At 54.7% G+C, this 24873-nt stretch overlaps 1 protein-coding gene across 1 annotated transcript; it reads left to right on the top strand.

Moving 5' to 3' along the window:
• The first annotated feature begins 4339 nt into the window (after window positions 1-4339).
• CAMK2N1 (calcium/calmodulin dependent protein kinase II inhibitor 1) lies at window positions 4340-8058 on the top strand. The gene is made up of 2 exons (XM_053921172.2): window positions 4340-5307; window positions 6729-8058. Exons 1-2 carry the CDS (start codon window positions 5142-5144, stop codon window positions 6797-6799), a joined length of 237 nt encoding a protein of 78 aa, XP_053777147.1. The 5' UTR covers window positions 4340-5141; the 3' UTR covers window positions 6800-8058.
• Window positions 8059-24873: the final 16815 nt, after the last annotated feature.

Below are 24873 nucleotides of genomic sequence, written 5' to 3'. Positions count from 1 at the left end.
TTTCACCTAAAATGTCCTATGGGGTGCTTGAGTGTTGCTATGTTTCAGAATTACATGCCTATGATTTTGTAATAAAAAGGGGCGTTATTTGTGCCGGATCCTATATATTGAGGTTCCTTGAGATTTTTGTTTAAAGAAAGGGTCTCGTGATTAAACAAAGAAAAGAAGCTAATATTCCTTGAGTTGTTTCGGGGGAAGGACGGTGCCTGCCTCGGAAGCCCTCCACAGATGTTTGCTGAATGCAGGAAAGATGAGTGACTCTTCTCTTGTTGCTCCTTGACTCTAGGTCTGAGTCACCTCTAGTCAGGTACCGTGCCTTCTCCCACTGTGCGTGTCTGTGCCTCTGTGTCGTGTGTGCAGATGTGGGGGCAGAGGCCCTACATTCCACGGGGGTGGGGAGCTGGCTGCCCCCAGGTTCCTGTCACTGAGTTGAGAGGGGCGGTGGTGATGTGGGGATTTCTATCCAGCCTTGGCTCAGAGTGGGAGTCCCCTGCTGGGAGGCCACTTAGCCTCCCTGCAGGTGACCAGCTGGCCACTGACTCTGCGCCTGGCCTTCCCTGCTGACCAGTGTGGGGGAGGCCGCCCCAGCAAGGCTCAGCATTCCCAGGGCTCCACCTCTGTGGGACCCTGGCCTGGAGCTGCTGGCTTGATGCCCCCTGTCAGGGCTGAGGTAGCTAACAGCCATTCTTCTCCAGGTCTCTGAGGTTGCTGCCCATGCCTCAGTTTCCCCATGTGGACGGGGGCACGGAAACAAAGGGAACTGATGTGTGCCGGGCACATGCTCCACGGCTGGGCACCGCTGCGGCAGAGCCTCTCTGTCTTACCCTGCCAGCGCTGTGCTGGAAGAGCCCCTGGAGGCGGTCCAGTCCGGTTGTTCTCGATTCTGCAAAGTTCTGGGGTGAGGTTTGAGGGGGAAGCCAGTCTCCCACCTTTGCCTCAAGCAGTTTTAACTAGATTTAGGAGAACTGGCTGATTTTGCAGCTGAAAAAAGGGGGGGTTTTCTGCAAGTTTCCCAAGTTACAATATGGAGTCAGAGGCCTAGAGGAAAGAATCAGTTTATTCAAGGCCAAAAAGAGTCATTAGCTAATAACGGCAAGTCCCTTTATTGAGGACACACTGTGTGTCAGTATTTGATGCATGTATGATCTCTTGCATATGGTACATGTCTGATCTCCTTCCCTGTGACAAATCATCAAGTAGGAACAACTGTTACCCCCATTTGGTAGATGAGGAAACTGGGGAACAAAGAGGCGAAATGATCACGGAGTTAGAAACAGACAGATTAGGGATTCGAACAGGGAGGCGGCCCCATTCACCCTGGGCTCCTGCAGCAGACCGAGTACTGCCAGGCTGCCCTGCTGGGTGGTGGGAAGGCAGCCTCCACTCCTACCTCACTTGGTCCATCCCTCCATCTGGACCTGGCTTCTTCAACATGGTCCTGGTCCTCTGAGCCAGCCCTCTTTGGGGTGGGGCAGGCAGTAATGGAGCCCCGGGACTTGTCTGCATCCAGGTCTAGGGCTCCAGGAGGAAGGGATGCCCTGCTGAAGGCTGGAGGAAATCGGGCACTGAGTGAGACCTTTGTCACAGAGTCACAGGCCTTTGGGAGTGACGGCGGTGGAGGAATGGCACACTGCTGAGCACTTGTCCTTTCCCGGGCAGAACTTCTGTGTGACCTTGGTGACCTCACTTTCAACCTCCGGGTACTTTATCTGTAAAATGGGCCTGGCTGACCCGGTCTTGCAGCTTCTGAGTGGAAGTCTCTAAGGAGGTTGTAGCCCTGGAGATGCTTTTCTGTCTGTGCAGCAGCATAAGCCTGGGATGGGGGTGTGGCTCGCCAAGTGAGTGGGTACTGAGTTAGCAAGGTGTGCTGCTGCCACCATTGACCTTACTGGAACAAGGCAAGGCAAACATAAAAACAGATGGGGCGTAAAACCCGGCTTCTCTCCTTCCTCTCACTTGCTGTGCGCAGGACTCCTCAGCCTTCTCTGTGCCTTTCCGCTTGCCTCCTGTACGGTGGCACTGGGGACACTCATCCTGTAAATTGCTTCATAACTCAGCAGAAAGGAGGGGCCCAGGTGGGTAAGATGAGTGTGGTGGTCACCCCTCCCCCATGCTGTCACCACTGTGGGGTTCCCCTACAGGCACCTGGAATCACAGCTGGGAAGAGTGGCTTCTCCAGGTTCCATCACTAACCTGCGACCTTGGCAAGTCACGGACCCTCTTTCTGCTACATCAGTTAAACAGGGACGTAACTTCTCTACCTCAAAAGCTATTTATTTTGAGAAGCAAGGTCAGTAATGGATGTGAAAATGCTTTGGGGGAAAACAGAAAGCATGATACAAATGTATGAGCTTCTTCGTGTAACCTTCATCATCCTGCTGCTGCTTTTGTTTTCTCTTCCAGCACTTGGTCTGGTGCTAACCTCAAGGCAGACACTTAAAGCCTTAATGAATTGGAGACAGATGGCCGGTGGGAGGAGCAAAGGGAGGCTGGAGACCTGCTGCTTCCGCCATTGGCAAGCTGTGGGGTTTGGGGCAAGCCCCCGACCCTCTCTGGGCTTTGGTCCCCCCCCCCCCCGTTTGTAAGTGCGGATTGGGGCTGGGCCATCTCTAAGGGTCTGCCCGGCTCTGGCATCTCTGAAATGGGAATGAAGGAAGCGCAACTGTTCTCCCTCACTAATTTCCAAGTCATTTGTCAAGTGTTTAGTACTCGTCCACTCTTAGTCAGGCGCTGAGCCTGACGCTTTGTTTTCCTAAGTCCTCTGAGGTACACAGGCAGATCCCTGGCCGCAAACCCCAGTTTCCAGCTGAAATTACGGAAGTTCAGAGAGGGCCAGGACTTGTGCACACAGCTAGCAAATGGCAGGGCTGGCACTTAAACCCAGGCCTGAACCCAAAGGTCACTGTCGTGCCATCTGCTGCGTGGTCTGTGTGTCCCATTTCGCAGCCCCTCTGTCCCCTTTACTCCCAAGGTGTCTGGGCTCTGGAGTCGGGTGACTTTTAAAAACAGTTTGGGGAGGAGGCTGGGCGGGCTCCTCTCAGGCAGCCTTTCTGCCAGATGTTCTATCGCCAACTCCCCTTTTCCCTGCAGCGCCCCCGAGCTCTAGGATTAAGGAGAGAGTGAACCCGGGGACACACCTTCACGGATGGGACCTCTTGCGAGACCGCAGGTCGAGCCAGTGGAGACCTCGCCCGGGCGACCTAGATGTTTTTGCTAACCTTGCCTTCAGCAGGTAGCCTGACCCCGAGGGACTGCTGCACCTCTCCGTGGTCAGGCTGGTTCCGTGGAGCGACTGCAGTCGCTAGGGGGCGAGCAGGTGCTGTTGGCCCTGGGCAAGGATAACAAGCTCTCCTCGCGCACCTTGCCCCTTCGGAGTTACGGTCTGCTGGGCAGATGTGCCTCCGGGGCCGCTGGGGCTGCCCCAGTTTCCCTCCTGGGATCAGGGACCCCGTTCCCCCGCTCAGAAGCCACAGGCTCTCCCAACGGCTCCTGACTGTTGCTGGAAGGGAGGTCCCCAAGGGCAGAGGGCTGCAGGCTCGGGACGTCCCTGGCTGAGGAAGTGGACGTCGAGAGCCGGGCATCCCGGGCGAGCCCGGCGTAATGAGGCGCTCCCCTCTCCTCCCGGAGGCGGGGCTGCCCGTTTCCTCCCCGCCACCCCACCAGCCTCCACCCCGAGGCCCCGCGGGAGCCGGAGAGCCTGGCCTTCCAGGGAGAATGGAGTGGGGGAGGGAGAGTGTGAGGCCCAAAGGGCCAGGGCCTGAGATTCCGAAGTGGGGCGCAAGGGTGGTGGGGGTTTAGGGGTTCCCCGGTTTGCGGCTGGCAGGCGAGGTGGTGTCCGCGGGTCACCTTGGTGCCCTCCGACCTTTTGCTCCAGCATGTGGCCTCTAGGGAGAGACTGGCATCCACCTGTCCTCCCCGGAGTGTGCGTCGTCTGCCCGCGCCCCGTCCCGCTCCCTGAAGCCCCACTACCCCCAGCTCCCCCGGGCGGGACAGGCGGGTCCGCGGAGCAGCCACGCACCGGCTCTCAGGACGGGTAAACACCCGGCGGGAGGGGTGCGGGGGTGGGGAGGAGGCGCGCGGAGGCCGCCAGGCGGGGCGGGGCGAGCTGGGGGCCCCTCCGCGCGGGCGGGGCGCTGGGTGCTGGGGGCGGGGGCAGGAAGCCGCCGGGCCCCGGGCGGGCCGGCGCGGCCCCGTGACGTCGCTCGGCTTCCAGGGATCTCTCCCCGAGGCCCCGGGCCCCCGCGTCCCCGCCCTCTCTGCTCTCCTCCCGTGCCTTCCCTCGGCGCCGCCGCTGCCGGCGTTTCTGGCTTGCGCTGCTGGCGGGCGGGCTCCGCAGTCCCAGCCGCCCTCTCCTCGCTCGCTCGCTCGCTCTCCTCCTTCCCTCCCCGGCGCGCGCGCTCTCTCTCTTCTCCCCTCCACCCCGTTTCTTCCCTTTCCATCTCCTTTCTTGCCTCTGCCTCTCGGATCCTGATCTAGTCGTTCCCTCCCCCACTTCTTTCCTCTCTTTCTTTCTCTTTGGTCTCTTTTCGTCCATTCCCCTGCCTCCTCCCTCTCTTTCGGTCTCTGTTTTTATCCCCGTCTCCCTCTCGGTTGCTCTCTCACCCCCTCCCCCGGTACCCACCCACCTCCTGCCCTCCCTCCCCCTCGCCTCCCTCCCTCTCCGCCCCTCGCCTCCCCACCGCTCTCCGCTCCCCAGTCAGCCTCTCCGAACCTGCGCCGCAGCCGCCCGCACTCGCCGCAGGACCGGCCGCCGGCTCCCCGGAGTGTGCCCTCCTCGGCCCCGCGCCCTCAGGGCTCGCTGGGACAGCCCTCCTCCCCCCACTCGCGACCCCACCCGCCCGCCCCGCGCCCGAGCGCGCCGAGGATGTGAGTCCTGCTGGCCTCTGCCAGAGCAGCAGCCCCTTGCGCGCGGATCCCGAGCGCAGCGCGGCGCAGCGGCGGGCGCTCGCCGGATCGCTCGGGCGGGCTGCGCCCTCCTGCCCTAGCGGTGTCCCCCCTCCGCTCGCCGGCGCCCCAGCCGCCGCCGCAGCCCGCGGGCCGTCCCCGGCCGGCCGCTCCCGGCCCCAGCGCCGCTGACCCTGTCCGCCGCGGGCGGGGACGCGGGCGGAGGAGGCGCCGCTGCGGAGCCCCCGGACGCGACCATGTCGGAGGTGCTGCCCTACGGCGACGAGAAGCTGAGCCCCTACGGCGACGGCGGCGACGTGGGCCAGATCTTCTCCTGCCGCCTGCAGGACACCAACAACTTCTTCGGCGCCGGGCAGAACAAGCGGCCGCCCAAACTGGGCCAGATCGGCCGGAGCAAGCGGGGTGAGTTCACGGCCTCCTCCCCAGACATCCCCTTCTCGGGCACTGAGGCCTGTCGGAGGTTTTCGGGGTTCCCCCGCACCCCGGAGCCCGTTCCGACCCAGTGGAATCCCATCGAGCAGAACTGGGGGATCCCGCACTGCAGGTCCGGCACCGGCGGGCCGTGGGAATCCCTCCCCCTCTGCCTGATGCCCGGTGGGGTCACCCAGGGGGCGTGGCGGCTTCTAGCTGCAGTGGGGGCTGAAAGGTTACACCGGGACCCCACCCGCGCCAAAGTTTGTTTTTTGATTTCAACCCCCGCCTTTGCGCAGAGGGGTCGCGGCTGCACTCGCTCTATCACTGGGGGTGGGGGTGTCCCAGGACTCCCCAGGGGACGGCGTGTGGAACTGCGGGAAGAAGACCCCATTCGTGCGGGGAATTCGAGGGGCTTTCGGTGTTTTCATTGTGACTTGGCAGCGAGTGAGGGTTTGCCGAGCCTGGGCGCTTGGCGCGAGAGCTGGAAAAGCCCGGGAGAGACCAGGACACAGAGCGGGTCGGGGAGGGGCTCCAGAGGCGCGGGACAATGAGGGAGACCCGCAGCAGCCGGGAGAGACTGAGACGCAGAGACGGGGAGGGGGGTGTCGGCTGGGGGTGGGGACCGGGATGGGCAGAAGCCGAGACAAAGCTCGGGAGAGGAAGCCAGAGCGGGAGAGCCTGCGAGCAGGGACGCAAGTCTGGGGAGGGCAGAGAAGCAGCTGAAACAAAGAGAGGGTGGCCGACACCCCCGACACGGAGAGAGACCCAGAGACCTCGACAGGTGACCGTGGCGCCGAGGGACTGAGGAAGGCAAGGCTAGGTCGGGATGGGGAGAGAGGCGGAGGACACAGCGCGAGGCAGACTCGGAGAGGCTCTGACCTCTGCGGCGGCGGGCCGAGGGGAGAAGACGAGTCCGCTCAGGAGCCGGTCGCCCGCCGGCCCGGGCGAGGCCAGGTCCCTGGATCGGCCGCACGCCGTGGGAACCGGGCCCCCCACCCCCACCCCCCGCCGGTCTCGGCTCCCCGCGCCGCTCTCGGAGCAGCCTCGAGGGTCCCGGACCCGGAGACCTTGGCCCCTCCTCCGCTCGCTCTAGGGTCTTGGAACCTTCTTTCTAAATAAATGCGCCCGGGGGGTGGGTTGGGTGGTGTGGAAGCGGCCTGGGCCGCAGGATTTGCGCCCTCTCTGTTTCCTTTTCTTAGAACTGAGCTCGGAAACAGCCGGGGGGGTGGGGGGAGTGGTTCAAAGGAAAGGGACCCCGCGCAGGGGCCGAAAGGGATGGGCTGTGTCTGCGCGCGCGGAACCCTCCTACCCCGCCCTTCGCCAGTGTCCCCCCTGCTCCCGGGCTTGGCCGGGACCCCCTGGCGAGGCCCAGCTCGCTCACTTTTCCTTCTCTCCGCTCTTTTTTGCAGTTGTTATTGAAGATGACAGGATCGATGACGTGCTGAAAAATATGACAGACAAGGCACCGCCTGGTGTCTAACTCCCCCAAAGACAATGAGTTAAGGAGAGAGTAAGACTAAGAACGGCGGCGACAGTTATTGGCAAAAAGAGCGTGAACCAGAGAAAGCTCTCTGAAATTTATTGCTAGCTTGCTACCCGCGATGAAATCAACAACCTGTGTCTCGTGTCAGGCCGGGAGACAGATGAGGCGTGAGAAGGAGGAGGGGAAGGCTCTGGGCTCCTCTGCAAAAATAAAAATTTAAAAAATAACAAAATCACTATATACACACATAGAAAGAAATAACAAAGAAGTCTCAGTTGCAGCTATTTGTCAAAATTACTATCCATTCTTTTTATATACAGTGAATATTGCATAATTATAGATCAGGATTTTGAACCACTGAAATAATGAAGCAGCAACACCGGGTGTTTTGAGGTGTTGGCATTCTTTGCTGATTTGGCTGTTCCCAATGTTTACATTATTTAATCTTGCAAAAATTATTCTGTGCACTTGGATGTGAAATGCTGTTAAGGTTTATTTTTTTATGTTGCTATCTTGGATGTACCAAACACACACACACACACACACACCACACACACGGATCAGTATAGATATTCTGTTTTAGTTTGGTCATCTTTCAAACTTATCAGGAATGTGTTTAAAACAAGAAGAGAACTTTTCTAAGGAATGATACAGAGGATGAATCCTTGTTTTATTTTAAATGAATTGTAAAGCTTGTGTTTCTTTGTTGCTGCAAGCTGTTTGCCCAAGTTAATGCAAATGGACACATTTTATATGTCCAGAAAGAAAAACCATAAAAAAAAAAGAAAAAAAGAAAAAAATGCTTGAGCTTTTTCTAACCTCTCTCTGCAGTCCGTTGTGTGAGCAGCCTGTTTTTTCCTCTAATATTGTGTCAGTTTATTCTCTTTAATGGACTGTAAAAAACAAATGTAATCACAAGAGTGCCAAATATCTTGAAATGCCAAAAGGCATTTTGGTTTCTTTTGCCCTGTGCTCTGAGTCCACGTAAAGGAATGCTTGGAGTGTCTTTTCTGTTATTTATAGGGGTTCTCTTAAGGCACACCAGCTGCCTGTTTTGCATGGTATTTGCAAAAATGCCTCTTGCGTGAGGAAATCTTTTACCATTTTTTTGTTTGCAACTTTGGACCTCAAGAGGTTTCTTCCCTTCCCTTTTCCTCTTTTCTTAATTCGATATTCTGTATGTTGCACCTTTAACCAGCACACAGGGCTATTTCTCCGGATGTACAATACAATAAAAGAACTGTTCCTGTGTCTCACTCCTCTCTCTTCTCTGCTTTGGTTGGGGGGGCGGGGTGAGGGGGACTTGCTTTTTGCCTGTTGGTTGCAGACAGGAAGGAGTGAAGGGTAGCTTTGGCCTGTGAAGCAAAAAGGTGAAGTGGAGGACACCGGGTGGGGCTCAGATGGGAGGAAACAAGCTGGGCTGGCAAGGCCACCCCCGAAGAGCAAGTTCGTTCTACGTGGGTTTTCACTGGGCTCTCCCCGCTTCCCGGAGGTTTCTGCCATCCCTGGTGGGGTATGGAGATAAGGAAGGTTGGTGTGTTGAGAGGCGGTCATTTTTTCAGAGCAATGTTTGGAGGCTGACAGACTGGGATTCAAATCCCTGTTCTTTCACTTCCTAACTATAGACTTGAGCAAGTCTCTTCGCTTCTTTAAGCCTCAGTTTGCAAATCTGTAAAGTGGAGAGAATGCAGCTTCCAGCCACAGACTTGTTGGGAGGATTAAGACAACATCCTGTCCTTCAAGCACTCAGGATCACGTGTCCATATATCCTTTACTGAGGGCCACCTGTCTGCAAAGGTAAGGCTGAGCGAGAGCTAGGCTCCTCCTCCCCTTCTTCCAGAGTTCACAGGTCCCTGCCTCTGGGATGGGCCTGGTCCCCTGGGGCCCACTGCCTGGGATGTCTCAGGCTTCCTCACTCGGCAGTTTTCCTGCAAACACGGCTCAAAAATTCTCCTTATTAATTAAAAAAAAAGTCCCTAGTTGTGTTCAGGGCAGTTAATGGACAGAGTAGGCCCCTGCAGGAGGAGGGCTTGGGAGAAGGATTTTGGCTGAAGAGCTGCAGGGAGAGTCTTTTCTCCTGGACTGTTCCACATCCAGGAGCCCCACTGCCGGGAGCTTTTAATGTGTTTGTTGTAAAACTGTCAGCCTGGGAGTCACAACACAGCTCACAGTGACGGGAGCCTGCCTGTGACTCAGACATCAGGTAAGACAGGCCCTGGGGTGGGGGAGGGGGGAGAAAGAGGGGCTCCAGAAGGCCTGTGGGGGAGGGGTGATGTGTCAGTTCCCTGCCCAGGCAGTGGAGGCCCAGACCTCAGGAGGACGCAGCGGAGAGCTTGTCATCTCATCAGTCGTTAGGAATGGTGGGCAAGCTGGCAATGGCAGTGCCGGCGGGATGATTTGGGAATGCCAGCTTGATTTTCCCAGGCGCATGGCCCTGTCCCTGAACCTGGCTTTGCTCCCTGCTGACCCCAGAGAACCCCAGCATTTCGGAGCTAATGGGCCTTTAGGTGTCCAGTAGGCCAGCTTTTCCCATGAGACAGCTGAGGGGTGCCTTATGGAGAGTTAGGGGCAGGGCCCACCTTCTGCACACCATCAATCTGCCAAGATGGTGGGAGCCAGATGGAAAGCTGCTTTCGGAAGAGACAGTTGCACTCGCGCCCAGGAGTGATCATCGCTGATCAAAGCACCGTGCAGTTTCAAAGTGCTTTCCCTTCCGTCTCACATAACTGACCCAGCAACTCTGGAAACCCACCACCCCGAACTCCATTTAGTAGGCGAGGAAATTGACACCCCAGAGGCACTAAAAGGGCGGTGCCACATCCACAGTAACTAAGCTTTCACTGTTGGCCCCACTCGCAACAGCCCCAAGAAGTAGGCATTATTACCCTCGTGGTGCCGAAGGAGCCAGAGCTCAGAGACATTAAGTAACTTGTATGAGGTCACTCAAGCAGTAAGTCCCTGGGGCAGAACTCGAACCCAGAGCCAGAGCCGCAGGATGGGGATGCAGAGTCATCTCATCCCAGACTCAGGTTCAGTTCCAGCTACAGCCACTGTCCTTGGGCCTTAAAGATCTTTTTCTTGGTTTGTTGCTTTGAGGCCGGGCTCTCCTGCTATCCTGCACGACCGCCAACTGCGTAAGGGGTCAGAGGGAGGCAGGGCTTGGCTGTGGTCAGCTAAGGCCCGGAGCTGCCCTCTGCTGGGAAGGGGGGAGCGTGGGAGCCCTTGGCCAAGGCTCCAGTCCATTTTAATAAGTGATGTATTAAAATGTTCCTGCTGGAGGCCATCCCGTCAGCCAAGGCAGGGCTCTCCGCCTGGGAAGACAGTCTGCCTCTCCCGAGGACTCCACTCAGCAAAAGGGAATATAAATCTTATAAATCCACTCTAACATTGGGGTAAACATTTGTTGAGAAGGCACTTGGGGGACTGGGCAGATATCAAATTATACCAAGTGCAGGATATCTGGTTCAGTAGCGATAAATATGAAAAAGGCCATTAATAGTCGGAGGTGGGGGAGGGTGTCTCCGCCTCCATGTGTGGATGGAGCACCCAGGGCTGCATTATTCAAACTCCACTAATTGAATGCTTGTAATAAGCATCCATCTCTTTGGATTCTGCTTCCGCAGCCTGTCCAGGCTGACAGCCTGAAGGAATATCAAAAAGCACCTCCAAGGGGGAAATTGGCAAATTAAGTTTTAAAAGAAAGAGACTAGAAAATTACTGCTCTCTGGAGGCCACAGATGAGGGGGTGAGCTCCAGGAGCCTCTGCGGGTGGCGGGCAGCGAGTTCCGGGGCCTGAGAGGCCGGCGGAAAGGGGCAGACGGGAGCGCGGCTGGTGCGAGTAAAGGGCACGAATTTAGGACTTAGATGACTTGGATTGGAAACTTCTCTGCAATGCTTTCTAGTTATGACTTGGGGCCAATTTCTCAGGCTCTTTGGGCCTCTGTAAAATGGGGATGACAAAATGCCTACCACACAATTAAACAGGACCCCCTTTCTGCTCCCCAGCACAGGGCCTGGTACGCAATAAATGTAGCCATCAATGTGTGAACATATGTGAAGTGCCTACTATGTGCCAGTGATGGACTTTCAAGACCTAGCAAATAGTTCTGGCCGCACAAAGCTTCTTTGCAGATGGTTTTTGGCAGCCTGAGGGTACTAAGGGGCAGTGAAGGCATCACCGTGGGGGTGGGGTGGGGGGTGGAGGAGTTAGCTTGCTTCTCATTATCTCCATCAGCTCCCCAAGACCCCCAACAAATCCAATCCTAAGTAAATCTGTGTGTTTTCTCTTCAAAATAACGTCAAGAGAAGTCTCCCTTCCCTTTTAACCAGATTGTTGGAAGTCTTCCTCTTTTCGAAGGAGACTAGCAGGTGTGACTCTGTGCCCTAGGAAGGGAGGAGCTTGGCTTTCTGCTTGGGTCCCTCCTTTTACAGACAGGCCTGTGCCAGGCCCACGGGGTATGCCTAGTGAGGAAGTGAGAGTTTTCTCTGGTTGAAAATGATGCCGTTTCCCATGGAAATGAGTTTGGGAGCTTGGGCTTTGGAGCCTCCCAAAGTCGGCAGCTCAGACCCATAATGTGGCAAAAAGAGAGAACCAGCTGGGGCTGGCTCTTGGGTCTGCCTGATATGCAAACACAAGAGCCACTTAAAAAAAAATACACTTTACTTTAGAATACTTGTGAAGATAGTAGTGATATAGGTTGTGAACAATGGGAGAAACCCCAGACCCAATTTCTGCTATTGCTCACAACCGATATCACTACGATCCATTGTTCACAACGAAGGAACCAACACTGGCACATTACTATAACCCAACTCCACATTTCATTTAGATGTCACTTATTCATTTATCTGCTGTCCTTCGCCTGCTCCAGGATCCCATGCAGAATACGGGACTTTTAGTCATCGAGTCTCCTTAGGCACCCCTTGGCTGAGACAGTTTCCCAGACTGTTCTTGTTTTTCATGGAATACTGGTCAGGTATTTTGTAGATTTCCCCTAAACTGGGGTTTGTCTGATGCTTTTCTCACGGTTCAACTGGAGTTACAGGTTTTGGGAGGAAGATCATAGAGGTAAAGGGTCATTCTCATCACATCGTATCAAGGATACATACTATCGACATGGCTCATCACTGTTGACATTGACCTCAATCACCCGCCCTGCTGAGGTCGTGTTTGTCAGGTTTCTTCACTGCAGAGTTCCCCCCCTGCACCCCTTTCCGTGCCGTCTTCTTTGGAAGGAAATCATCATGTTTAGCTCACTTAAAGAGCAGGGAGCCACGCTCTCTCTTTGAGGGAGGCCTATCTCTATAAATTACTTGGGAGTCTTCAGCCCAGGTGATGTGAGCGACCCACTTTCAGCAGTTCAACTTTGCCTCTGTGTTGGGCAGGCCACTGTGGTTTAGATGTAATCGTGAGTTCCAGGCAAACCGGGGAAAAACAGAAATGCCCACAAAGCCCAAGTCACTGCCTAATGATGACCGATTGATGGAACCTTACGAAAGAGAGAGAGAGAGGGAGGGAGGGAGCGAGATATTAAAAAAACCCAACAACTTAATAAAAGCAACTTCCTGTGGAGGGGAACTGTCACCCTCTTAGAAACTGTGCAGAAATTTCTCTTGGAAACCTTCAGGCAGCTGCTCTGGTTTATAAAATCTGCCTATTGGAGGGAAGGAGAAGGGGAAAAAAGGTTGTCATTCCAACAACAGAGATTCTCCCAAACCATGTGCAAAAATAAATCCCTGGAGACGGGGCTGTATCCGGGGAAACCAGGCAGCTGGGCTGGAGCTTGTGGGGTAGCCCCCTGGGATAGAGAGCCTGTGTCCCCCAGCCCCAGCCACTTCTCCAGGGGACCAGGAGCCCAGAAAAGCCCACCTGGCCCACACTGGGCCCCCCTCCCCCCCCTCCCCCGCCCCTCTTCCTGGGATGCAGATGTGGTCAATCTTGTTACCTCTCACATGGGAGGGTTTGTTCTTAACCCGGGCCAGTGCTCACCCATGGGCTGAAGGAAGGTTCTTGACCTAGAAACAGCTGTTTTGAAGACAAATGGTCACCAAGGGGAAGGGAGGTCAGGAAGGGCAGGCTGAAGGGAAGACGGACCCGGGAAATGTGCCATGAGAAATCTTAACCGAGCGGTGATGGGGGTGGGTGGGTGGGGGGCAGACAGTGAGGACAGGAAGTTGTCAGGGACAGGGGTGTCTTGTAAGGCAGAGGGTGGGTGGCTCAGGGCTTAAAGAGTTTGGTTTGGAAGGGTGTTTAATTAATTAATTAATTAGTTAATTAAATCCATGTTCATTCAAGGACTCATCTATCAGGTGTGGGGTGGGGTGGGCTGGGCACTGGGGAGACAGGCCTTTCTGGACTTCCAGGACCTCACTGCCTGGTCATGGACCATTCAATGACAGTGAAGCTCCAGAGCTCAGGAAGGGGGACCCACAGGACGCCCTAACAGATGCCACTGGCCTTCACAGTGAGGGTATTAAAATGGACTAGCGATTGCCTTCCACTCCCAAAGGTGCCGGAACGCCCTGGGTGAATGTCACCTCCTGCAGGTATGTTGCCCCTCTGGGGCTCCACTTCCCAGGACAGAAAACGATGTTTATGAGGTGCTTGCTGTAAGCAAGTAACTGTTCTACACTCTTTGCATTCATTTCATTTAATTTTCACAACCACCCTGTGAGACGGTTACTATCACTATTATCATCCCCATTTTACAGACAAGGAACACTGGGGCGCAGAGCAGTGGGGTCACCTGCCCAAGGTCGCGCAGCTGGAAAGCGGAGCTGGGTTTGAAACCCAGGGATGCTGACCCCAACAGTCCCAGGTTTCGACCGCTTCCACGTAGGGAAGGGGTGTGGGACTAGCCAGCTTTTTACCGATTTTGGCAGCTCAGAGAACGCAGGGTTCTTCTGAGCCTAAACCGCCCATTCTCTCGCGGGGGAGGGGAGGCTGAAGATCCGGTTGGCCGTGAACCCTGGACCGGGCCAGCAGTTGCCATGGGGACGGCTGGGCGGAGGCGGCGGGCCGAGGCCGGTGGCCCCGCGGGGCAGTTCCGGGGAGCTCCCGCCAGTGACAGGGAGTGGCCGTGAGCCCGCGGCACCTGGGGCCACGTTTTCCTGGCAGATTGAGCCGCACTCAATCTCCCGGCGCAGACAGGGGAGACCGCAAGTCCCCTGCAGCGGCCGGAGCCTCCTCAGACCTGAACTCAATCTCCCACGAAGCCGTCCTTATCTCCAGTTCATCTGTGTGAATTATTTACTGTGTCTGGCGGCCTCCCCAGCGGTCTCCGCGCCTGCCTCCGCCCTCCCTGCCCCCCGCGGCTTTTCACATCCTGGTTTGCAGCAGCCCCTCCATCCAAGCCGGAGGCCCCGAGGGAGCTTGGGCAGGAGCGTCCTGCACCCAGGGAGCACTGCGGGAAGAGTCAGGAGCACTTGCTAATTCTCCCAGCGACCCTCCCCATCAGGGACACTCTCTATTATCCCCGTTGGACGTAATGGAGAAACTGAGGCCTACAGGGGTTGACATACCCCGTCCTCCGTCGGGAGGGAAGGAGCCGGAAGTGGAAACAGCTCACACTCCCCATGCCTGGTTGCCTCCTTATCCTGGGAGCCTTTTACTGCACTCCAAGAGGCTGCTAGGCCACCAGGCACGACTGTGACCTGCCATCTGCCCAGACGAGGAGCCAGCCCTGTGTGCCTGGCCCTGCGCTGCGTGCTGGGGACGCCTGGATAATTTAGGCATAGCCTCTGCCCTCCAGTGGCTTCTGTCTTGGGGGGGGGGGGGTGGAGGTTAGGGACCCGGAGCAGGCAAGAAGGAGCACTTGGTGACTAATTATGACCCAAGATGGAGGGCTGGACACAAGTCCTGAGTTCTGGGGCAGGGAGACCATTCAGTAAGCAGGTGGGGCTTCAGCTGGGCCTTGGATGGGGTGGACGTGGGAGGGTCAGCCCTGCTGTAGGGAAGAGCAGGAGCAGAGGCTGGCAGCTTTGGGCTTTGCTTGAGAAAGGGCAGGCCCTCGGGAGTGGCTGGCATAAGGCGTTTACTGTGCTGCCAGGGTCGGAGGTGAGGGGGCTTCAGGTCAGACCCTGGGAGTTCTTGGAATATAAGCTCAAGGGTCAGTGTGGAGCAGTGCTTTTCAACTTTGGCCCTCCAGGGGACATCTGGCAAGGTCTGGAGACGTTTCTAGTTGTCACAATGGGGGAGGGGAATAGAGTCATTGGCATCTGGTGGGTAGAATTCAGAGAGGCTGCTAAATGTCCCGTGGTGCACAGAACGGGGCCCACAACACGGAACGACGCAGCCCCACGTGTCCAAGGTTGAGAAATCCTGGTTAGAGCGTGTTCAAGAGCCTTCACCACTAACCAGAGGGAGATTTTGGGCCAGTCACTTTCATGCCTCAGTTCCCTCCTCCCTAAAATGAGCTGACTGTCTGTATTGACTAACCTTTGAGGAAATAGCTGTCATTTTTTTCATGCTTACTGAATGCCGGTCACACCCTAACTGCTTTACATATATAGGAGCTTACCCAATCCTTATAACCCTGTGAAGAGTAATACCATGACTGATAACCATAAACTTTGTGGGGCTGCTTCTTAGGTGCCCGGCCCCGTACTAAGCTCTTTACATATATTAGTTTACTTAATTCTTACAACTTCCTGAGGTAGGACTATGATGATCTCCATTTAACAAATGGAGAAACAGAGCCACAGGAAGATGGAAGCTTCCCCAGGGCAACGGCGTGGTTTTGCTCCCTCTCCAGCATCTAGAACAGTGTCTAAATGAATTCAGCGCAGGGCACAAGTAGGTTTACGGTGGTGAGTGTGAGAAACACGGACTTTTTCTCTTTTTAAAAGATTTTATTTATTTATTTATTTATTTATTTATTTAATATTTTTAGAGAGGGGTAGGGAGGGAGAAAGAGAGGGAGAGAAACATTAATGCGTGGTTGCCTCTTGCATGCCCCCTGCTGCGGACCCTGCCCGAAACCCAGGCATGTGCCCTAGTCTGGGAATTGAACCGGTGACCCTTTGATTTTCAGGCTGGCACTGAACCACTGAGCCACATCAGCCAGGGCCAGAGTTTATTCTTGTATTACTTATTAATGATTGTATTGTTTTCCAGACGAACACGTATAAACCTACTTTTGCCCCTCCCTGTGTTGTTGAGGAGGAAATACATGCCCTCAAGCCCCGTGGGCTCACGAAACTCCTGCCATTGGGAAGAAACTGGGGCACAGATGTGTCCAGGGTCTTGTTTGGAGACACAGTGGGACCTGCACCCCTTTGCTTTCTGGCCGAAGCCTCTGGAAAGCCCCTTAGAGGTTTCTCTGAGCCACTGGGCCTTTGCTCTGTGCCTGCCACTGGCAGAAAGGGACCTCATGTGGGGCATTTTTTAAATCCTCATCCAAAGATATATTTTTTTTTCATTGTTTTTAGAGAGAGAGGAAGAAAGAGAGGAAGTGAGAGAAACGTTAATGTGAGAGAGAAGCATTGACTGGTTGCCTCCCGTACACTCCGAGACCTGAGATTAAACCCACAACCTAGGCATGTGCTCTGACCGGGAACTGAACCCATAACCTTTTGGCTAATGGACAATGCTCCAACCAACAGAGCCACACTGGCCAGGGCTGGGGCATTTCTGAGATGCCCAGATGGCAACAGGACTGTGGGTCTCCCTGGAATCCCAGCTGAGCTGGGAAGGACTGTCATCTTGGACTCTGAGCAAACCCAGAACCCAGTCAGCACATGAGCATGTCCGCGATTGGACTCGCGCATGCAGAGAGTTCACATTTAATCCAACCTCAGGCCTGATCTCAGGAGAGCAGGTACTTGCAGGGCACGTGGGGAGAGTCAGGCACGGTGTTAGATGATCGCTGAGCTGCTGTGAAGTCTACATGCTGCGTGCTTCAGGTGCATGTCTCGGCCGGTCCCCTCGGAGAGGCACCGCTGTCACCCCATGGACTGCTGAGAGGTGGAGGGCCAAAGAAGTGGTTATTTGTCCCAGGGTGCCAGCAGAGAGGCTTCAGGCTCGGTCTCTCTGATGCCCACGTTAACCTGAACCCAAAGCACACGTTTCACGAGTGACCTGGGCCCGTTAGTTACTTCGCTTTTCTGACCCACACCTGTGAAATGGAACCATGAATCCAGGCCTCAGAAAATTGCTGGAAGCATTTAAAGACAATAACAATGATAGAATACCCAGCGCCTAGTAGGTTCTTTCCTTGAGCTTCCTGGAGATTCATCAACTTCAAGCTTGTGGGTAGTCCAGCTGGGGTGCAGTGGAGCCATATTTGAGGAAGGGGGGTCAGAGATGGGCAGAGGCTTGCGGGGAGGCCTCTAAAGATTGCCCTGTACTGGTCTAGGAAGCCCAGCCCCACCCACCCATCTCTGTTGGTCCCCTAGACTGTAAAGTGGGCGATGCTGCTCTGTCATCTATAAGGGTGCCTGGGGAAGTCACCTTCCTGGGAGTGAGTTGTGCGGCACGCTCCCTGTTCCCTGAATGCCTACTGGGTCAGTGGCAGTAACAGAGCAGATGGGGGTGTGGTCTACCTCGCAAGACTCCTTTCTCTCCACTTCTCTCTAAACCTGCTGTGCCCTGGCCACGCTGCTCCTTGCTCGTCGTTCTTTTTACGCCTCCCCACATTTGCATATGCAATTCTCTCAGCCTCTCACCCCTTTCCAACTAGCTAAATCCTCCTTCTCCTCCAGGTGCCAGCTGACATGTCACCTCCTCCAGAATTAGGGCCCTCACTTACGCTCCTGCAGCCCGGAGGCTTCCCTCTGTCCCAGCCCTCCTCCCACTGCGGGCCATTGCTGGTCTGTCCTCCTCCGTCGCATTGTGCTTGCTTCTTGGGCAGCACTGAGGCTCCTTGTTGGTCTCCATGTCCCCAGGGCTTCACACAAGTGCCTGGCACACAGCGGCTCCTCAGGGAATGCTCTGGAATTAATGCAATAATAATACCAATCTCTCGCATATGGAGAGCTCTTTTCCAGTTTCTGAAGCCTTTTTATGACAATTACGTCATCAGATGCTAACAGAGAACTTTCCATTTGAGGTGAGCAGGGTTGGCGTTGGTGTTTCCATTTTGCAAGGAAGGAAACGAGGCTGGAAGAGATTAGGTGTGTGGCCCAGGTGGCCGTGGGGACAGGTGCTCCGTTCCCACTGGCTTGCTTGAGGCAGGCATGGGTATATTTGGTCCAGGGTGGCAGCCTCTGCAGAGTTCTGATTCCGGGCTTTCTGTCTTGGGCTGGGAGGCGCATGTGGCGAGTTGGGGGTGAGGAATCTTTGCTCTCCAGTCCCAGCTTTGCGTGGGGGTGACGGGGTGGGTGCAGGCAAACCTAGTTTCTGGAAGGAAAATAGCTGCAGGCAGGGGCTTTCTTCTGCGAAGGGTCGTTGGCAGCTGTGCTGGTGATGGTAAAGAACACTGAAAATTTGGGAAAATCATATGCAAAATAGGGGAATGACTAAGTAAACTATAGTGCACCTGCTTAGAATACTTAGCAGCCATTCAAACTCAGGTTTCTGCAGTGGGTGCATTGGGTGGGGGAGTGCGTGTGTCATATGCTCAGGCGAAAAAGAGGGTACAAGCCGGACCTATGACAGGAGAGCGGCACCGTGGGGCTGTCTGAGTCCTGGATCTGCCACGTGGTGCCTGCGAACTTGGGCAAGCTGACTTCTCTGCCTCAGTTTTCTCATTTGTAAAACAGGCAGAAGAATGGGGAGGGTTCAATGAACTAATATATGTAAAGCACTTAGAACAATGCCCAGTATATGTGTGTGAAGGTTTAGTTATTAATTATTATTATCATCTCAGCTATGGCAAATATATATATATATGATATATATGTGAATGAAAAAATAAGAAGACGGAAGAAAAGATCAATGGTGTTTTCTTTGGGATAAGCAATAATGGATGATTCATTCTTTTTTTCTACTTCCCTGAGTTCTCTAAATATTTTACAATGGAGATGTGTTATTTTTATTATGAGGAGAGAATAAACTATGTCCCCAAACCACAATAGTGGGGGGCACACTCAGGAAGTGTCAGTGGCGTTTTGGACTTCAGGAGTGACCACAGGGAGTTGGCTCCATCAATAATGCCTGGGACACCCTGAGAACACACCCATGCCAATGTTTTCCTTTTGCCTTTGTCAACAGCTCCCAAGCAATCTTTTCCCAAGCAGATCAGGCTGTCCCTTTCGCTTCTCATCTGCTTGTTTATCCTTTTATAGGATGCCTATCGAAACATATAGCGGAACTGTGTAAATACCCACAACCATAAACGGTCACCCCCTGATGACACCGCGAATTCCCCGGCAGGACGCATCCGAGATGAAACTAAATCATTCTGACCTCCGAGTCATCATCACTCTCTCCCTCTATCCAGGGAGACAAGGGCATTTACAGTGAAGGAAATGCCAACTGCTGTGTAAGCTGATAGGGGTTCTGTCAGTCGGCTGGCCAGCCGGCGGCCTGCCAGAGGAAGCCAGCCGGCCGGCCAGCTGGTCAGCAAACGACTGTGCTGGACACACTGTAGGTGCTCAATTGAAATTTTGTTAGGTCTCGCATATATGCATGACTCTACCCTGGGGGCCGTCCTGTGTCCTGGTGAGAAGATGGGGTGCTGAAGGATGGCTTTCACCTTTAGGCAGTAAAGGCCCATCGGTGCTGAGAATGCATGATCTGGATGGACTTCTGGGATGGTGGTGCCTGATGGGGGCAGTCTGTGAAAGACTTTGATTTTTCTCCTAATCCTTCCTAGAATATGGGTTTCCATGACCATGATAACCACCATTGTGACATCTAACCACCTCTCACCTCCCCATCCTCCTACTTTCCCATCCATCCATCCACCCATCCATCCACCCATCCATCCACCCATCCACACATCCATCCATCCACCCATCCATCCATCCATCTACCATCCATCCATCCACCCATCCTCCCATCCATCCATCCACCCTTCCACCCACTCATCCATCAGATCCTAGGGTCAGGCTGCCTGGTTTGAAGTCATTTTGTGGCCTGGGAGGCAGACAGCTGACCAGACACTGAAGTGGCAGGCAAGTTCAGGGTTCTGTGGGTAAAGAGAGGAGGGATCTGACACCTGGAGCATCTGAGGAGGCTGCGCATCGGGAGCCACCATCTCCCTGACCATCATGACGGGGATTCCTTGGACTGGTGGTGGGGCCTCAGCCAAATGGAGCCCTTGGCAAAGCTGGCCTGTAGACCTTGGTCTGGTCCCTGGCATGCCTTCTCGTCCCTGGCACCCTGACCCTCCCAGCCCTGGCCCGTACTCTCTACTCTGCAGCCTTTCCTGGCTCAGTTCTCCACTCTCCCCTGACCCCTCCATTCCTGCCCATTACCTGTCAGATGTCCCCAGAGCCCTGCTTCTTGCTAGATGACAACTAATTGGACTGACAATCCAGCTGTGTGTTAACATGTTTCTATGACACCCTCCCTGGTAACATCTGTCATCATCGCATGTCTAGTAGGTGCACTTACTGGGCGCTATGAAACCACCTACTGTGAACACTGACTGTGTGTTATTCAGCACCAGTTGTGTGCAATTATGTATTTCGAACACTGAATGAATATGTGCGTTGACTGCATTATCCAGCATCTCACGTATCCTTTTACTGGGCATGTCAACTGGGTCTAGATTTCAGCTTTCTTTGAAAGACATCTCATTGGAGTGGGGATGCTAAGGTCCCCGTCAGACAGGCCTGGGTTCACATCCCACCATACCTCTTGCTAACTCTTGGGTAAGTAATTTGATATCTCTGAGCCTCAGTTTCTTTATCCTTAAATGGAGACAATAATACCTACCTGGACGATGTGCAAAGTGTCATAGCTGACTGCCAAGCACCATGTTAGTGCAAGAGTTATTCCGGGAGCTATAAGTACTCCACGGATGGTCCCCCTGCAGATGCAGAGGCCCCGGTGGCTGGAGACACAGGGAGCATTCAGAGTGGGCTGGGGTCCCTGGGGTGGCAGCTCTGGGTGGGCTGTGATGTGGTGTCCAGGGATGTGTCAACAGGATGGCTAAACCTGATTAGCATTTGATAGCCCTTCCCTGGGTCCAATTATATAGGGCTTTGCAGGAAGTCTTATAAGCTGAAGATAAAGGTTTCAACCATGCTGGTGTCCCCCAGGATCTCAGTCACCATCGCTGGGCGCCCTGCCTTACTTTCTCTCTTGCGGATTCATCTCATCTACCCCTGGATCTCTGTGTTCTTTGCCTGAAGGAGGGCTTTGGACTCTGACTAAGTATTCCAACCCCCCTCCTTGGTGATGAATCAACACTTGCCCCCCTCCTAGGCACTAATCCTTACTCATTTCAACACAGGTTTATTAAGTCCTACCATGTGCTGACCCTGCGTGTGAAACAGGGTGTCATGGGTGACTGGTGCTGAGCTTGGATGTATCTGATGAGTGGATTGAGGCATTCCCCCCTGCCCCACACCTTCCCAAGGGTCTGTTCACAAGACTCAATGGGCTTAGGGTCAGAGACGTGGGTTGGGAATGGCACTCGATAATAAAATCATAAACTTACAATTGGACACGCCCACTTTGATGCTTTTGGGTCTGAATACTGTGTCAAAATGTCACAGCTCTTGTAGACCATTGACAATGGAGAGATCAGAAGAGTTGTTGCAGCTGGGAGATACGGGTTTGAGATTATGGTCTTGAAGACAGTGGGGACATGGTGGGCCTGGGTGTTACTGACTGGGCTGGGGGCAAGGAGCTGAGGGATGGAGAGAGAGAAGAGGACAGAGGAGGGGCTGGAGGGGGTATCCCTGGGAACAGTCCATTGAAAGACTGGGAGGCCAGAGGAGGTGTGGTCTGAGCAAAGGGAGCAGAGCCAGATGGGCTGAGAGCTTGAAGGGAGGGTGGAGGTTCATAGTGGGGAGGACATCCAGGGCCTGGTGGTCATCTGGGCATTGGCAACCTTGGGTATGGCCACCTTTGTGACCCCTGAGGGAACCAGAACATAGGGAGTTGGGGGTTAGAAGAGGTGGATGGGGAGGTGGGGACCTTGGCCATTCTTAGAGGCGGTGGGCTGTGAGAGGGAGAGGTGCTCTTGGGGGGGGACAACTTCAGTTAGGATGCAGTTTGGAGGAGAAGGGGAGGGTGTCCTTGGTGCTGTGCACTCCAGGTGTCCTTGGTACCTGGAATTTGCTGGCCAGCCATCTTTTCATGTGTATAGTGTGTTCTTATTCACCAAGTCCTTCCTCCCCTCAGTAACTGCTGAGCACCTGCTATGTGCCGGTTCCGTTCTTTGTGCTGGGGAATTGGCTGCGAAGAGGTGGGCAGGATCCTTGCCTTCAAGGATCTTCCCATCTAGTGTGGTAAGAAAGTCAAGGAGCACGTTATAACTAAGCTAACTTCTGAGGGCTAAAGTGGAGCTCATATCCATCAAGCTTTAATCACAGAAGCAGCATCACTAGGAATGGTACAGAATAAGGCTTTGTTATGGGGGTTAGACCGTGCTCAAGTGTGTGAACTCTGGGGCAGTCTGTGTAGGCTGCTGCCTCTGCATCTGGGGTTAGGCCTGAGTTGCTGTAAGTCGGCCAGCGGGTCAGGAACGAAAGGTAGAGGTGGGCGAGAGCAAGGGCGCTGTGCTGGAACCCTCAGCTGTCTCTCCCCACCTCCAACCTCCATGGCCTGAGTGACCTGCTGGACCAGCTGGCGCCCTTCACCATAGACCTGTGCACACACTTGGTCCAGGACTGGGAGAAGTTGAAGGGCAGGTCAGTGGAGCTGGAGGGGCTGCAGGTCCAGGTGCCGTCTCTCGCCAACAAGGGGGCAGCAGATAGGAGCCAAGGTACATGCAGCCTGGCCCGACCTCCGGAGCATAACACACAGGCACAGCTGCCGCTGCTCTGCTCTCACTTTCCTAGTCTCGCGCACGATGTCTCTCGCTCCCCACGCCACCCAGCACAACCTGGGGGAAGGAATTTGGGGAGAAGCCATTTCAACTCAGTTAACTGCATCGTGTTAGCGGCACTGACACCGAGCAAAGGTCTCCCAGAGACGAAGTGGGACAATATGGTAGAGAGACAGGGTGGGGTGCTGTTTAGCTCAGGTGGGTGGGGAAAGCTCCTCTGAGGAAGTGGCTTTTGTGGCAATACCTGGGGGAGAGCTTGGCATGTTCCAGGGACAGGGACAGGGCAGGTGGCTGAGGCCTGGAGATGGGGGGAGGGGCCACGAAGGGTCTGAGGGGCACAGGAGCCAGAGCAGGTAGAGAGCCTCGCAGGCCACAGCTGGATTTGATTCTGGCCCCAGCAGGGCCGGGCTGTGGCATGACTTAAGCTTGTGAAACTCACTTGTGCTGCTCGTTGATGAGGGACGATGGGGGGCGGGGGCGGTGGTCTGAAGTGGAGATGATGGCAGCCAGAAGGGGGTGTTAGCTGTGCGAAGAGACAGGTGTTTGCATTCTGGGTTCATTCTGTGGATACAAACAGGATCCGGGGGGGGTTGTGATGAATGATAGAGAGGGATTCAGGTCCTCCAGTATAACAGTTATTATCCTGAACTCCTTCGGTCCTTGCTTCTGGAAAGGGTATACTTTACCTAGTGGCTTCCTTGCTAGTGGCCTCTGTCCTCAATGACTACGACAACTCTTCCCCTGAATCCTCTCCTGTGTCCTTCCACCCAAAATACAGGGCTGGCCTCCCCCACTGCCCCCCTCCCTAGCATCCTGTGCCTTTAAGATGGTGAGAGAAGGGCCAGATGAAATCTATTTCCTTAAAGTCCTGCCCTAATGAGAGGCGAAGAAAGACGATAATCAAAGCAAGAAGCAGCCTGGGGGAAAAAAGGAAAAGATTTTTATCCTCCCAACCCTGCAAGTTCCCCTCTGGCTCTGAGAAACCTCAGAAGATTTCTCTCTGAACATATGAGTAATACCCGGAAAAAAATGCTGTCCCCTGAGCACAGGGAGAAGATGGAATGATTTGGTGTTTGATTAGAGTTTATTTGCAACCTGCAGCCTCCCTGGTGCCAACCTCCCACGCTTGCTCGTGGCCCCTGCAGAGCTTGGCAGCCAGGGAAGGAAGGTGGGGCAAGAGGAGGAAGGGTGGAGAAGGGAGGGGAGGCGAGGGGAGGCCGAGGGACCTGCAGGCTCCAGAGAACTTCCAAGCGTCCTGCTGATGGCAGGGACGGGGAGAAGAGACGTGCTCTCCTCTCACTATGCCCAGCGAGAGGGAAGGACGGGGTTGCTGGTCTAGCACAGCTGTGAAAAAGAGCTGGTTGGATTTGCTGGGGTCGGGGGAGGGCTTGCTGTGTGACCTTGGGTAGCTCATGTACCCTCCTTGGGTCTCAGTTTTCTCATCCGGTTTCAACAAACTTTTAAAGACTTTAGTGGCTATGATTTTAGACAATTTCCACATGCCTGTCTGGGAGCCAGGTTGGTTCTCATGGAACTGGGGTGTGGGAGGTTCCCCATATGTCCAAGTGGGGGGGTGGGATGGGGCAGAGGGGAGGGACCAGGACCACACTGGAGTATTAAGAATTTGGGGCAAAGGCTTTCCCTTTTGGGGGGCCATTTCTATACGACTGGGGTAAATCACACCAAGTGACTCTTTTCCATCACTTCATTCATTTACTCACTCTTTCATTCATTCATGATTCATCACAGGCTGCACACTTGATGTTGGGTTTAATGAACAAGACCCAGTCCCTGACCTCACAAGGCTCCCCTGTGGTGGGGGAAGGGCAAGCACAGGGTGTAGGGGCCACTGAGGAAAGGGCCCTGACCTGGACTTTGGAGGTCTGTGAAAGCTTCCTAGGGAAGCCGACATCTAAGCTGGGACCCAAAAGCTGAGGAGGGGGAAGCCAGGAGAGGAGACAGGAAGGGGAGCACCAGGAAGAAGGAGGGGTCTGTGTAAAGGTAGAATAAGCAGGTGTTTGGGGAGAGTACAGCACACCAGTGGGATGGGATGGAAGCCCTGGGTGGGGAGAGTGGGGCAGGGATGGGCTCAGATCCCCTCCTGGGGCCACCGGGGCCATGGAAGGCTTGGAGCAGCATCTCTCCAGGACTGTGGATGTCTCTCTGGAGCTCAGGGCTTTTAAGGCC

Source organism: Desmodus rotundus, chromosome 3 (assembly GCF_022682495.2).
Source record: "Desmodus rotundus isolate HL8 chromosome 3, HLdesRot8A.1, whole genome shotgun sequence".
NCBI lineage: Eukaryota > Metazoa > Chordata > Mammalia > Chiroptera > Phyllostomidae > Desmodus > Desmodus rotundus.
Note: the sequence above shows the minus strand (reverse complement) of the source record. Positions and strands in the feature narration are given on the sequence as shown.